The 13,541-nt window shown below is 33.7% G+C and overlaps 1 protein-coding gene across 3 annotated transcripts in view; it reads right to left on the reverse strand.

Moving 5' to 3' along the window:
- Positions 1–13,541, reverse strand: part of Dgk (diacyl glycerol kinase 1) — a 529,426-nt gene that overhangs the window by 5,430 nt on the left and 510,455 nt on the right. For all 3 annotated transcript variants that reach the window (XM_072522519.1, XM_072522517.1, XM_072522518.1), the window contains 6 exons: positions 7,232–7,381; positions 6,870–7,149; positions 5,228–5,493; positions 4,469–4,624; positions 4,213–4,411; positions 1,647–1,828 (listed from right to left, as the gene is read on the reverse strand). In XM_072522519.1, coding sequence (XP_072378620.1) covers positions 1,647–1,828; positions 4,213–4,411; positions 4,469–4,624; positions 5,228–5,493; positions 6,870–7,149; positions 7,232–7,381 — 1,233 coding nt within the window. The remainder of the gene's footprint in view (positions 1–1,646; positions 1,829–4,212; positions 4,412–4,468; positions 4,625–5,227; positions 5,494–6,869; positions 7,150–7,231; positions 7,382–13,541) is intronic.

Consider the following 13,541-nt stretch of genomic DNA (forward strand, 5'->3'; position numbering starts at 1 on the left):
AATTTACTTCTTTTATTTAATGTGACACAACTCCAAAATTCTTACTGATATAATTTGAAAATATCTAAAATTATCTGCTATAGTGGCACAACCGGCAAAAAGTGCCGGTATTGCATAGAAATTTATATCGACAAGGTTCGACTTCCAGTGCACAACTAAAAAGGGCCAGTACTGCAAGAAACAATTTATCTCAACCGAAATGTAATAGCGGCACTAGTGACGTCTAGCGGAAATTTTTGCCATTATTATCGTGCCAGTTTTGTAGCTCATAAATAAGGCTTTTCAAGCCGTCTGGTGATGTTAACTCAATTTTGTCAATTTTTGAGTTATGCCACTATTGCATACAGCCAACGATGTATCTGACATAGAGTTGAGTCCATGGTTTTTACCCGTGCGTCATTAATACCTGGCGAGATAAAACATATAATTTTTATCTAGCATCATTGTCTTCCACGCATGAAACTAGCTACCACCACATCTTGAAAGACAAACCAGCTACATACCAGCTACAGTAAACACACATGTTATTTTTATGAACACTCTAGATTCAGTACATCGAAAAGAGATGGGTACAACAAAGACGATTGAAGACGTTTTCAGATTTTAAGTACAATTTGTGACGTTCCTGGTTTACTTGTGGCTGCCAGTTTGTTGGATTTTTGCAGTTTTTTGTCCTGTTTTTGCATTTAGAAGTTATTTATATTACACAAACAGTGGTTTTCACAACTAATTTTATATTGGAGTTTGAAATTTTAGGGTAAGTATATTTTATGTTGCCGTTAAATACATACAAAGTTAACTTCATTTACACAGCTAAGGAATGGTTTTGTTTAAGTTTTTAAGTTTCTGCAAAAGTGAAAGAAATGACAAAAAGAAAACATTTTATTGAATTTTTTTAGATTATGCGTGGAAAAACTCTTACCTCATAAGCACAAGAATTCGTTTTAAATTTAATCGAGGACTTTGAATTAGAAAGATCTCGTTTAAAAACGAAAACTACTGATTTACCTGAGGGCAATAAAATGACAATTCGAAATACAATATATAATATGTACCAGGATAGTAAGTAAACCAACTTTCTGTTGAGAATTACGAGTAGGACTTAACATGTTATAGTAAGTAGTAAATTAAAATAAATTGCTTTTTAGAGAAACATGTAACCCGTGAAGCGATGATTAATGAGCTGCAGGCTAAAAAAAATATTTCTACAAGTAAAATACCCTTAAGTAGAATATTAAAATATTTGGGCTTCAAAAGATTTGTTGTTTGCAGCCTTGAGAAGAAAAATGAAGGAGATACGATATCTGTGCACTTTGTTAGTGTTATGTGCCATTGGGTGTGGTGCCATATTTTAGGTTATACCACACTGTTGAAAGTTTGTAATTTTTTTGGGGCAAATTTTTTAGATATGTGTGTTTTGAATAAAAAACAAACAAGCATTAGAAGACAAATTATTTTTTATCATTTTTCTATCGTTTGACATTATATACATCTGAAGCAGTTTAGAAAAGAATTACCGTTTTGAAAATTTGGCTTGTACTGATAAGACAGATTTATTCGTATGCGATAATTTCTTGTGCACTGGTGGCACGACAGTTTTTTAGCATTTGGCAGCGAAAATGTTAAACAAATAAAGTATAACTTACTGTAGTTGGAGGTTGCATCCAAGGTTCACCATCAATTTGCATGGGGAAAGTCTTTTTTGTCTTGATCAAAACTGAGGAACATTGTGCCAATCTTCTGCCACTAGCTCTCAGTCCTGTCCGCACTTGGCCCATATGGAGACAATTTTCCAGGCCTATCACTTCTATCAACCCATCTCCGATATCTGCAATAAGCATCAAACATGTAAAGAGACACAAAAAATAAATGAATTATAAAAACAACTCAAATTAATTTTAATTGCATGGTCACAGAATAAATAACAATCAGAATGCACACTCTCCGATGCTGCCTTTGTGTTAGTGTGACTCGGATTGAGAAATTTGTGACAAGCTACGACAGAACTATAATTTAAATTTTTAGAGAATAATAATTTAGTAAATTTTAAATAATTTAATCTATTTTTCAACTAAAAGTACGACATAAAATATTGCATATTATGTCTATGGTTGCCGTAAATCAATTAAACCGGGTTAATTTTTCTATGCACACCAGATAAAATTTTATTGATCAGCACTGGTTCCGTTTAAAACATGGCTGATTTCGTCTGCGCGAATGAGATACGCGTACTTATCTTGACAAGCAGAGTGGGCATTCTGATTGTTTTGGTATTCTGTGGCATAGTGCTATATCTTGAAATAAGTTCGTAGTAATCACTATAAATCTGATCGGTTGTGACCTGTCTCTTCATATTAAACTTTTTTTTCTATAATAACTTCTACTTTTTCGCTTTTTTTTCTTTACAACAAAGCAGATTCATGATGTCATAGATCTCTTATGTACAATTTTCTTTAGATATCATCTGCGGATCAATTAAACAACAAGATATGTTTTCTTCTCCTTATAGGCTCGGTAGCGCAGTTGACAGAGCAATGATCGATTAAGTTTTAGGTCAGTCGATAGCAAGTACAAGTTCGAGCAGCGAATTTTTCTATTGAGTAAAAAGCTCTGATGACTTTGAAAATAATGCTCGTCTAGAGGAACATTTTTATTCTTATCTAATAAGTGACTCTTTGTGAAGACAATGAAACTGACTTTACTTAATAGATTTGTAAATCTGTGGATTTCAAAGATGTCGATTTGCTTCACAGACCTTTTTACAATTCGACCTGAAAGATCCTTGGTGTATATCCGACAACTATGCTTACTACACCAGATCTTCTAAGGGCTTCTAAGAGAGCAAATTATCAGTTTAGGATAAACATTTGTTATCTGGTCAGATTCTAAAAGGATATATTCTAGATTCTTCTGGCTTTGGCGAGCGATTGCTCTGCAATTAGAGACAATATATTATGTTCGCCCGTTTCCTCTGTATTTTATTAGAATTTGCACGTTGCTCTGTGTCCTTTTTTATTTTAGATGGTATTTGAGTGAGCAATGTCTAGTGAGAACACCTTTGATTACTCTAAGTACAGTCTTCCGAAGCTGTAAGAGTATTCTTGCGTAACGAGCAGAAGGTTATAATAAACTTTTTGCTTGTCTTTGGCCTGACGTATTTTCTCAGTAGGCTACACTAAGTTTCTTTTTCATTTTCGTATATCCTTTACCACGCGAGTTTTTGGTATACCGCAGAATGTCTCTAGTACGGTAAAAAAAAGTTTCCATTCAATAGCAAGAGTATAAAAATCTAACTACCAACAATTTCTTTACTCCATTGCACGCATTTGTTCTGCTAGTTATTTAAGTGGCTGCTTGCAGTTCCAAGCTAATACGACTCATAGGTTAAATATATCAGATCCTACAATGCAGCTTGGTCATTTGAGACAATAAGTATTTTGTCTGAATTGAGATGTTTTCAGGAACTCTTGTGCACAAAAATCAACAGTTCTACTTGAAAGATTCTAGTAGAGTGATTTGGAGGAATATTCTAAGTTTGGTGTTAGGACCATTAACCTGATCTTGTATTATATCATAACTGTTTTGAAATGTCATGGTGAATGGAAATCCTCACAAGCGACTGAAAGCTACACTGACAATTTCATAAACAATAAAAATGATACAACTAAAAAATCAAGCAAGTAAATAATCCTAATTATTATGCAAACAATAAAAACATTTTACAAATAATCAAAATATTAATTTAGATGTAGGTTCTATTAGTCTTATTAACCTAACAAATTATTCCAATATAACAAGTAGCTTAAAGAATTAATATTGAATTGTAATCAGTTATCAGCCGTAGGTGAGTAATTAATTAATCACCTCCGGCTCGTGTCGTAAACTTCATCCTTGTGAATAATAGCCATTATTATAAACGTATTAAATAATATTCTATTATTCTCATAAGCAACACCGACAATACAAAATAATTGTATCATCGACGACAATAAGTTTAACAATTGAGACATAAATTATGCCAGATTCTTCTTTTTTCATACTGAAACACGAGTCGATAACAGTAAACTGTGACGAACCTACTTTTTCTGAGTAAATAGTGTCAACTATAATCTACAATCTCTTATCACTACTTTTTGATCCTTAAATAGGAGGCCAGATAACGCAATTTCCTGCTAAAAAATAAACAATTAAAACAGTGCAGTTATTCTATACCTTGTATCGCCACACTAAGATCCACAGAATTGAAACTGCTCGTACTCAGTTCTTTCTGCTTCTTTTTCGGCTTTTTCCTTCTCGTGCTTGACAGGTGCTCTCCCCAAAGATTAGAACCTCCATGCGTATATGGAATATTCAGTAGGGCTATTCCCTGTAGAGGTGGACCGTTCGCCAAATCCAGACTTTGGTCGTCACACTAAAATAGAAGATTTGCTTAAAACATTAATATAATGAGAAACGTATAAAAACTTACGCTTATTTCAATATGCTCGTGCAGATTTTTGCAAGAGGCCGAAAATTGTTCCGAAGTAGCGTATTCGAAGTACCAAAGTTTATTTTTCATTCTACTGTTAAATTTTTCCGGATTCTTTTCTCGTTCTATGTGAAATTTGACACAAATAGCAGCATCCTAAAAGGACAAAAATTAAATGCCAATCTCTTTTTAAAAAATATACAATGTTGTTTGTAATTAAAAAATTTAATATCTAAAAATAAAATACCTAAAAATAAGGACAAAGTGGTCTTTTATTGAGACATCTATGTGATCAGAGTGTAACGAAAAACAGCCCAGGTGATCAAAAAGAAGATCAGATGGAAATAAGCTGATCGAAATAAGCTGAGCAAAATACGTTGTGGTCATAGGCGATATTACGCATTTTTTAAATAGTCTAGACTCACACAGGGTTGATCATATGGGAAATAAAAAATCGACGTGGCTTGGTACAGAACCGTCACAAGTTTTAAATTTCAAAAATTGAACTTTTACACAAGGAAGAGGACACACAAAATATGGAACCACCAAGACGTTATTTAGACATTTTAGTATACGTCCATATGCCGACCTAATATCCAAGCAAACAATTTAAAATATGTTTAGTCATAAGGAGAGACAGGCACATATTCCAAAGAACACTCAAACAACCAATAATTCCCATTTTTTCATTTAGGTTTGGTTTGGTTTAAGTGAGATTAAAATAAACTAAACGCAGAGAATGGGAACTTTGTTACTTACCACTCCTATAGAAAAATAGTTATTAATAATATTATATGGGATTCTGGTATCTGGTATTTTCTGATCTGGATCAGGAGGTGACGTATCAAACAAATCGATCATCCATCTGTCTAGCATAACGGCGGAAGCTCTAGCAATTTTGTGTAGCATCTTATGTATAGATTCCCCTTCGTATCCACCACCCCAACGAAGGCATCTCGCTAAGTCGTTGCCTGTTCCTAACGGAATCACTGCTACTGGTGGTTGACATTCTAGTTCGACTTTATCTGGAGATAAAATTGTTTATAAGTTCAAAAAGAGGCTCGTAACAGATATAAAATTATAATATTGATTAAAATATTGAATGATTAATTCAGTACTGTATAATAATTTTTGACTTACTTATACCCCTTTTGGGCCTCCCCTCTGCATATATCTATGCTATATATCATTAAATGAATACTCAACAACCATACGGGACCTACAGTTTAAAGCAGATAATGAATGACTAATTGTATACTACTCAGTGGTTAGTTGTTCTGTGTTTAGTGTTTAATCAAGCTCACATCATTCGGTTTCGTAGGTTACACTCAACTATAGGTTTCTACAGGCCGTACCAGGTCGTGTATTGTTAAGGATGAGCTGGCGTATGTTGGAATAAAGGTGGAAGAGCCTATCCCCACGCAGTCTCCACAGAGGACGTGCTTACAGATACACCCATAGTTTCCAGCCTATGCTGTTATTCCTAACCTAACCTACCCTAACTAATATTTTCTTGTGCTCATCTTTTCGTAGGTTTACCCGCTTCCTTTAACATCAGATGGATAGGTAATCCACCTATCCACCGCGGATAGATCCGCAATCACTTGTATGCTCACCCATAATATTGTTCTGTATGGACGTGCTACTCTTGGTAGTGCTTTTCTTTGGGCTATCTATAGTATCCTCCTATATTTCTTGATGTTAAGCACTTGTTGTCGTACAGGTGCCGCGTAGAGTACATTAGAGTGGATTACCTCCATTAAAATTCTTCTTTTGGCAGTGCCTGGTCCTCCCACGTTGGACATTATCCTTATCACACCGAAGTCCTCTACTTTGCCTTGCGAACGACGTATTTAATGTGCTAATCTATTAAAAGTCCGCCTCGTAACTAGGGCTACTCCTAAGTACCTTACGTTTTTGGCTTTACTTTTTTGCCTCCCCCAGGACAAAAACTACATGGTCTCTGGACTTCGGATTCTTAAGGATCATAACTTTAGTTTTCTCGGCAGCTAGTATAAGGTGCTTCTCATCCATACCTTCACTTTTTTGAGGGCTCGGTTCCCTCTATGCATCATTGATCAGTTTATGTTGTGCTCCACCAGCACTACCAAGTCATCCACAATAGGCCTTTGGCCTGTATTAGGATGATCTTGAAAAATGAAGAAAAAGTATATAATATATTAACTACGCGCATACCTTTTCGTTTTCCTTTAAAAATTTTCCGTTTTTTTGTCTAATTTCACTGAATTTCCATTTCTATATTCACATAATTAATTATCTAATTATCTTTTAAACAATTTTGGTTGAATTTTCTGTTTATTAACTACTAAAATTTTAATAATTATAGACAGGCGCTGAGTGTACATGCTCTAATATTTTTCATATAATATGAAATACTTACCCATAGTTTCTAATACCCATCCAACGGTACCATCTCCTCCGCAGCACACTACTTTAAAATTAGGAACGTCTTTGAACATGCTAAGACCAGCCATGGGACCACTACCACCGCCCAGGATATGTACTTGTCTCGGATTGAGTATGTATTGAAACTTTCTGAGGATTCTGGAGCCCTGTCGGCCGCCTGATTTCGGATTGATGAAGACCAACAGAGGCACGGAACTTGGGGATATCGTTATTTGGAATGACATGGCCGGTTGCTTGTTTTGTGATATGGTGCCCTTTAAAATATCAAACAAACAGTTAAAATATGCTTTATATAACGTTTATAATTACTATGTTGGATAATTTTACTCGACTTACATTATCATGTCCGTATTTGGATCCCCGTTTTTGTACAGATCTTTGTCTATCTAATACAATGGGACATATGGAGACTGGTGGTAAAATATGGACGGCATGTTCTCCAAGTCCACATTCCGCTTTAACTTGGGCCACACACTTATTGTGTAACTAGAAATTTAATAAAAGAAAGTTAGATAGGAACGTAGAAATCAATAAAAAAACAAAATTTAGTCTTTGAGAAATTCTTAGTATTAGATGGTTAACGGCTAGATGTTAAACATGCCCGAAACCTCATAACCTATGCTCACGCATTTTGGCATCAATTGGTGTCCCCCTCCTGGACTTTCCCTAATACGTATATATTCTTCTTCTTGTATTGCCTATCCGTTTCGGATGGTGGCGGCCATCATGGCAATCTGCATTTTGCAAACTGCGGCTCTGAAAAGATTTGTAGTTGTTGGGTTGAACCACGTACGTAGATTTTTCAGTCAGGACATTATTTGCCATCCTGGTCCTCGTTTTCATTCTAATTTTCCTTGTAGAATTAATTGCAGCAACCAATATCTTTCGCTGTTCCTCATGATGTGACCGAGCTATTCAATTTTGGCTGTCTTTCTTGTGGTTAACAACTCCTTTCCTTTTTGAATTCTTATTAATGCGTCCGTTGGTAACGTGGTCGATATAGCACATCTCGAAAGCCCCAATTTTCTTACAGGTAGTGTCTGTGAGAGTCCACGACTCAACTCCGTACAACATTATATGAAAGATATAACATCGTAGTAACCTGATTTTTATGGGTATTGATAACTCGTGGCATTTGAATAACTTAGCCATTTTTTGAAATGCAGATCTTGCTTTCTCTATCCTAGATTTTATTTCTAGGGAATGGTCCCAATGGTCACAACTTTATCTCTTCATATTATACAATATGAATATGAAGCTTTGGCCTTTATATTATACAATATTTTTGTACATTCTTTTGATATTCTTTGATTTTCTTCTTTCTTCCATGATCTTATTATGAGTATATATGATCAATAATACGTCATGTTCTCAAATTATTTTTGAAACTAATACATGGTCTTATAAATAAACAACTGCAAGAAGGAATAGATGATAGTCAGTTTGGGTTCAGAAACGTACTAGGAACCAGAGCGGCGTTCTTTGATTTTAATGTGATAGATTAATATGGATGTGCTAGTTTTTTATGTTAATTATATATATATATATATATATATATATATATACAAGCATAATTCAATTGTTTATTTCCATTGGCAAACGACGCGACGCTAGCCAGATCAAGTGTTATCCTTTTTCAATCCCACGTCTTTCGTGAAACTTAAAATAATTATTTAAGTTTTTCCACTAAGATATATCATGTGTCATTATAAGTTAACTTATCCAATTCACCCGCATAGCCCAGGGCATGATATCTGTCGTTGCTGAGTCTAGCTTTAAGATCATTCATGACCAGATTTCACAAGAAAGGAGATACAATTTCTTTTACTGATACTTATCCCTCCGTAATTTTACATATATCGTATCGAAACTGTTTCTCAGCATGTATTCTAGCCATCTGTTACATGATGCACAAATAGGTTAAACGACCATTCTCACTCTGTGACTGTGGATAACCACAAACCATGTTTCATATCACAGAACAGTGACTCACAAGATCCTATCACGGCAGGTCAGAGGATTTCCTAATGGCGACTCCAGAGTCAAGAGATTATACAGGGTGAGTCATGAGGAACTTTACTTTACATACATCTACCACATGTAGAGTCCCTTAGGGAGCATATCATGTGGCCACTAAAAAATGTCAACTCCTCTTCTTTATTAATTAACAGGGCGATTTGTGTAATTGACCATTTATTTCATTTTACTGTAGTGTTTATACGGCTCATTTGATTTTTTTAATTTTTGCATGATACAGTACACTACTATCAAGCATTCGACTGATATTAGCTAAACTAAAAAATTCCAGGACTGGCTTTGGAAAAATTAATTTAGGAATTCGTATTAAATATTACACCCTGTATAAATTTTTTTTAAAATGCAATAAGTGATTTTCAAACTACATAAATAGCCATAGATAGGTTGCTAATAATAGGATAAACTAACAATAGATAGGTTGGAATTTTGTAGATGGATTAACAATAATCGACCAACGCTATACAGGACACTATTTACAGATGAAGCCCAATTTACCAGAGACGGGATAAATAATTCACGAAATTCACATGTGTGGGCAGAAGAAAATCCCCATGCTATTCGAGAACGTCGTTCTCAGTTAAGGTTTTCGGTTAACGTGTGGATTGGTGTCATAAATAACCAATTAGTAGGTCCTCACTTTTTTGATGGTCCTTTAACACGGCAGGTCTATTTGAACTTTCTACAAAATCTTTTGCCGAATTTGCTTGCCAACGCGAACGTTGCTATCCGAGGGATGTATTTTCAGCATGATGGGGCACCCCCACACTTTTTACTGGCAGTGAGACAACATCTCAATAATGTTTATGGCAACAGGTGGATAGGACGTGCAGGTCCTATTTCGTGGCCTTCAAGATCCCCTGATTTCAATCCCGTTGATTACCATATTTGGGGACGATTGAAGCAACTAGTTTACGCAGTGAATATTAATAACCGACAACAATTAATTGATAGAATTATACATTGTTGTAATACTATTTATTAGAAACGATCCCCAGAGTATCCGTAATTCAATACGTCAATTAACAATTCGGCAACAAAAATGTGTACAGGCTGCAGGGTTCCATTTCGAAAATCTATTTTGAATTATTTTTATTTTGTTACAATTATTGTATCTTTTCCAGTTCTAATTTATGGGTTTATGATAACTATGTACATATTTTTAGTTTTTTTTTTTTTAAATTGTTCTTCGTTATTGTTAGTAGTTACTGTTTTTTGTTGTGCAGTGACTCAGTTTATCATTTCAATTAAAATGTTTGAAATTTATAATATTTGTTTAAATTAATTACCTTATAATTTGATACTTCATTATGGTTGTTCTATTTTTGGTAAGATTTGATCTTTCACTAAAAATTTAATAAAAGTGCGAAAACATTGTCGCATATGTCGTTTTCATTGGCTATTTATGTAGTTTGAAAATCACTTATTGCATTTTAAAAAAAATATATACAGGGTGTAATATTTAATACGAATCCCTCAATTAATTTTTCCAAAGCCAGTCCTGGAATTTTTTAGTTTAGCTAATACCAGTCGAATGCTTGATAGTAGTGTACTGTATCATGCAAAAATTAAAAAAATCAAATGAGCCGTATAAACACTACAGTAAAATGAAATAAATGGTCAATTACATAAATCACCCTGTTAATTAATAAAGAAGAGGAGTTGACATTTGAGCCACATGATATGCTCCCTGAGGGACTCTACATATGGTAGAAGTATGTAAAGTTCCTCATGACTCACCCTGTATAAATAAGTTAGAGGTTCGTTTGTAAACACATGTTTCATTTTTTATACAAAATATATGTAAATTTAAATGTAAATGTGTCAAGTGTCATACAATGAATAAATAAAATAAATTTAAAAAGCATATCAAAATAAAAATGGGTCACATTATGTTTACGGAGTTACCACATACAGGATTTTTCTTTCTAAACAAATATTTTGGACTTTAATCGCGGATGTCATTCACCACCACTGATTTTGTAAGTAGGTTTAGAGTTAATTTTTTTACCAACCATTTTTATAAATGCTAACTTTAAAAACTGACGATTTTTTAATAATTTTTGGAAGTGAATATTTAAATAATAAATACGGTAATTATTCTATACATACCTTTGACTGAAATATAACATTTTACTTTTCTCTTATTTTTTCAAATCCAGAAAGTTTATACAAACATTATATAATTTTATTTTGATCTTAAAGCCAAATGGAAATTATTCTTGTTGCTTTTGATACAAGCGGCAGCATAACTTCCTCGTTTAAAGAACTCATTTATATTTTAAATTAAATGAATGTTAATGAAAAACGTTGCTCAGATTTGTTTGATGTTTTATATTTCCTTGAACAACATTAGAATAACAGGCACGGTTGCCTTGATACAGTTGAATATTTTTTCGCAGCGAGGGAGTTTCATGATGTGGAACAAATAGATGGCAGCAGCATCGAAAAGTTGGAACTTACAAATAAGGAATTTATAATAAACTTTTAAATAATAAATACATCTTCGAAGTCTGAGAAAGATGTATTACACGAAGTCCACCGAGTATACTTCCAAACGCAACATAAATAAATAACGTACGTATATCTAAACTTGTTTTTCCACTTTCCGTACATTAGGAAAATACTAATGTAAAGAATTAGATCAGACAAATATTCTGAATATTTTCAATAAAGTGCATGAATAAATATTGAAATCATAGTATACTTTTATGATTTTTTTTTTTTTATGGCTTCGGCAGTTTGCCATACAGCCAGTTACATGATCTTTTAATCTCATTAGGTACAGTAAAGTTTTTAAGTTATTTGCAATCGAATAGACTAAAATAGATAAATTTACAACATTTAACAAAAAGAAGAGAAAAAATATAAATAATACATACACATATATATCCATAAACATATACAATTAACATGGGTCACTCGTTTCACGTCCAGGGGACTATCAGGACATTATAATATATAACATACACAGGAGAACTAGGCCACGGTAAATAGGATTAAACATATAAAGGAGAGAAAACAAAGGTAAAAAGTAAAAACCACATTACATTTGGTCAAAAAATCGATTATGCAATCGTAAATTAATCTATTTTGAGTCGCTAGGGCAGATAAAACGTTAAACGGAGATTTACCGGTAATACGAACTATATTATTATATAATAAGGTGGATTCCAAATTATATTTGGCACAACCAAAAATTACATGATCTAGGTCACCTTCTACTCCACATTCCACACAGTTTTTACTCTCGATCACATGAATCCTTGCAAGATGAGCAGGAAAGCAAGCATGTCCAAATTTAAGCATAGATATGGTTGTTATATAACGCCTAGGGACATTATAAGTTCTGTGCCAATGTGCAACAGGGACAGTTGTGTGTAAAGAAGTGTATCTATTTGGGTTGGTAAAACAAAACTCAGACCATAGGTCACTCCATTTATATTTTAAAACTGCCTTGCGTGAAGCAACCAAATCAGAAATACTGGGTAGAAATCCTGTGGTATCCACTGAATAAATACTTAATTTGGCTAGTTGGTCCACATGTTCATTATGTTTAATTCCACTGTGTGCTTTGGCCCATATAAATATCACATTTTTTTTATTTTCCTTAAAGTGTTTAACTAATTTTTTAATTAATATTATGTAGGGATTGGAGTATGAGGTTGGAACAAAAGGTTGGTTAATGGCTGTGAGAACTGACATGGAATCTGAAACAATAATAACGGAGGAATCTCTGTTACAAACAAAAAGTAGGGCTTGATATATGGCAATTGCTTCCGCACTAAATATGGAAATATTTGCTTTTAATTTGAACATTTTTTCTACCTTCTCCATGGGGATGTAAAAGGCACATCCTGTACCGTCTTCTGATTTGGAGGCATCCGTGTAGATAGTACTGTAGTAATCCCAATTTGATAAGATGCTTGTTATTATGTTGTTATTTGCTCTTCCAGTGTTAACATAATTTGGTTTAATAAATTTAACGCTATAAAAAAGAGCTTCAAAATCATTTATATCTGTGTGTGATTTTAAATTAATAGCTTCATCAGCACAAAATGTGTTTTCTCTAAGAGCTTCACATAGGGTTGGAGAATTTTTCTTAATCCAATATTTATTCGTTAAATCATAATTGTTTAAATTTGTTAATTCGGTATAAAGGAAAGTGTTCTGGTGTTTAATTTTCAGTAAAAATTTTTCGGCCAAGAAATGTCTTCTAAGAGAAATTGGAGGCTCACGTGCTTCAACATAAAGGGGCTCAATAGGAGTTGTCTTCATGGCACCAATACAGATACGCAAACACTGGTTTATAAATATGTTTAATTTGTTTAGTAAGTTCTTGCTGGCAGATCCATATAACCAACATCCATAATCTATGATAGAGCGAATGTAAGTTCTATAAAAAAGTAAGGAAGTCTGAACATCTGTTCCCCACCAAGTTTTAGTTGTCATTTTCAGAAAGTTTAGGCCTTTTTCACATCTATTTAACATATATTCTATGTGAAATTTCCATGTGAGCTTGTGATCCAGTATAATGCCCAAATATTTAATTACCTTTTTAAAAGGAATTTCTCGCTGTTTTACTATAAATGTTTCGATATTGGGAATATTA

The sequence above is a fragment of the Diabrotica undecimpunctata genome, chromosome 2, assembly GCF_040954645.1.
Source record: "Diabrotica undecimpunctata isolate CICGRU chromosome 2, icDiaUnde3, whole genome shotgun sequence".
Classification (NCBI taxonomy): domain Eukaryota; kingdom Metazoa; phylum Arthropoda; class Insecta; order Coleoptera; family Chrysomelidae; genus Diabrotica; species Diabrotica undecimpunctata.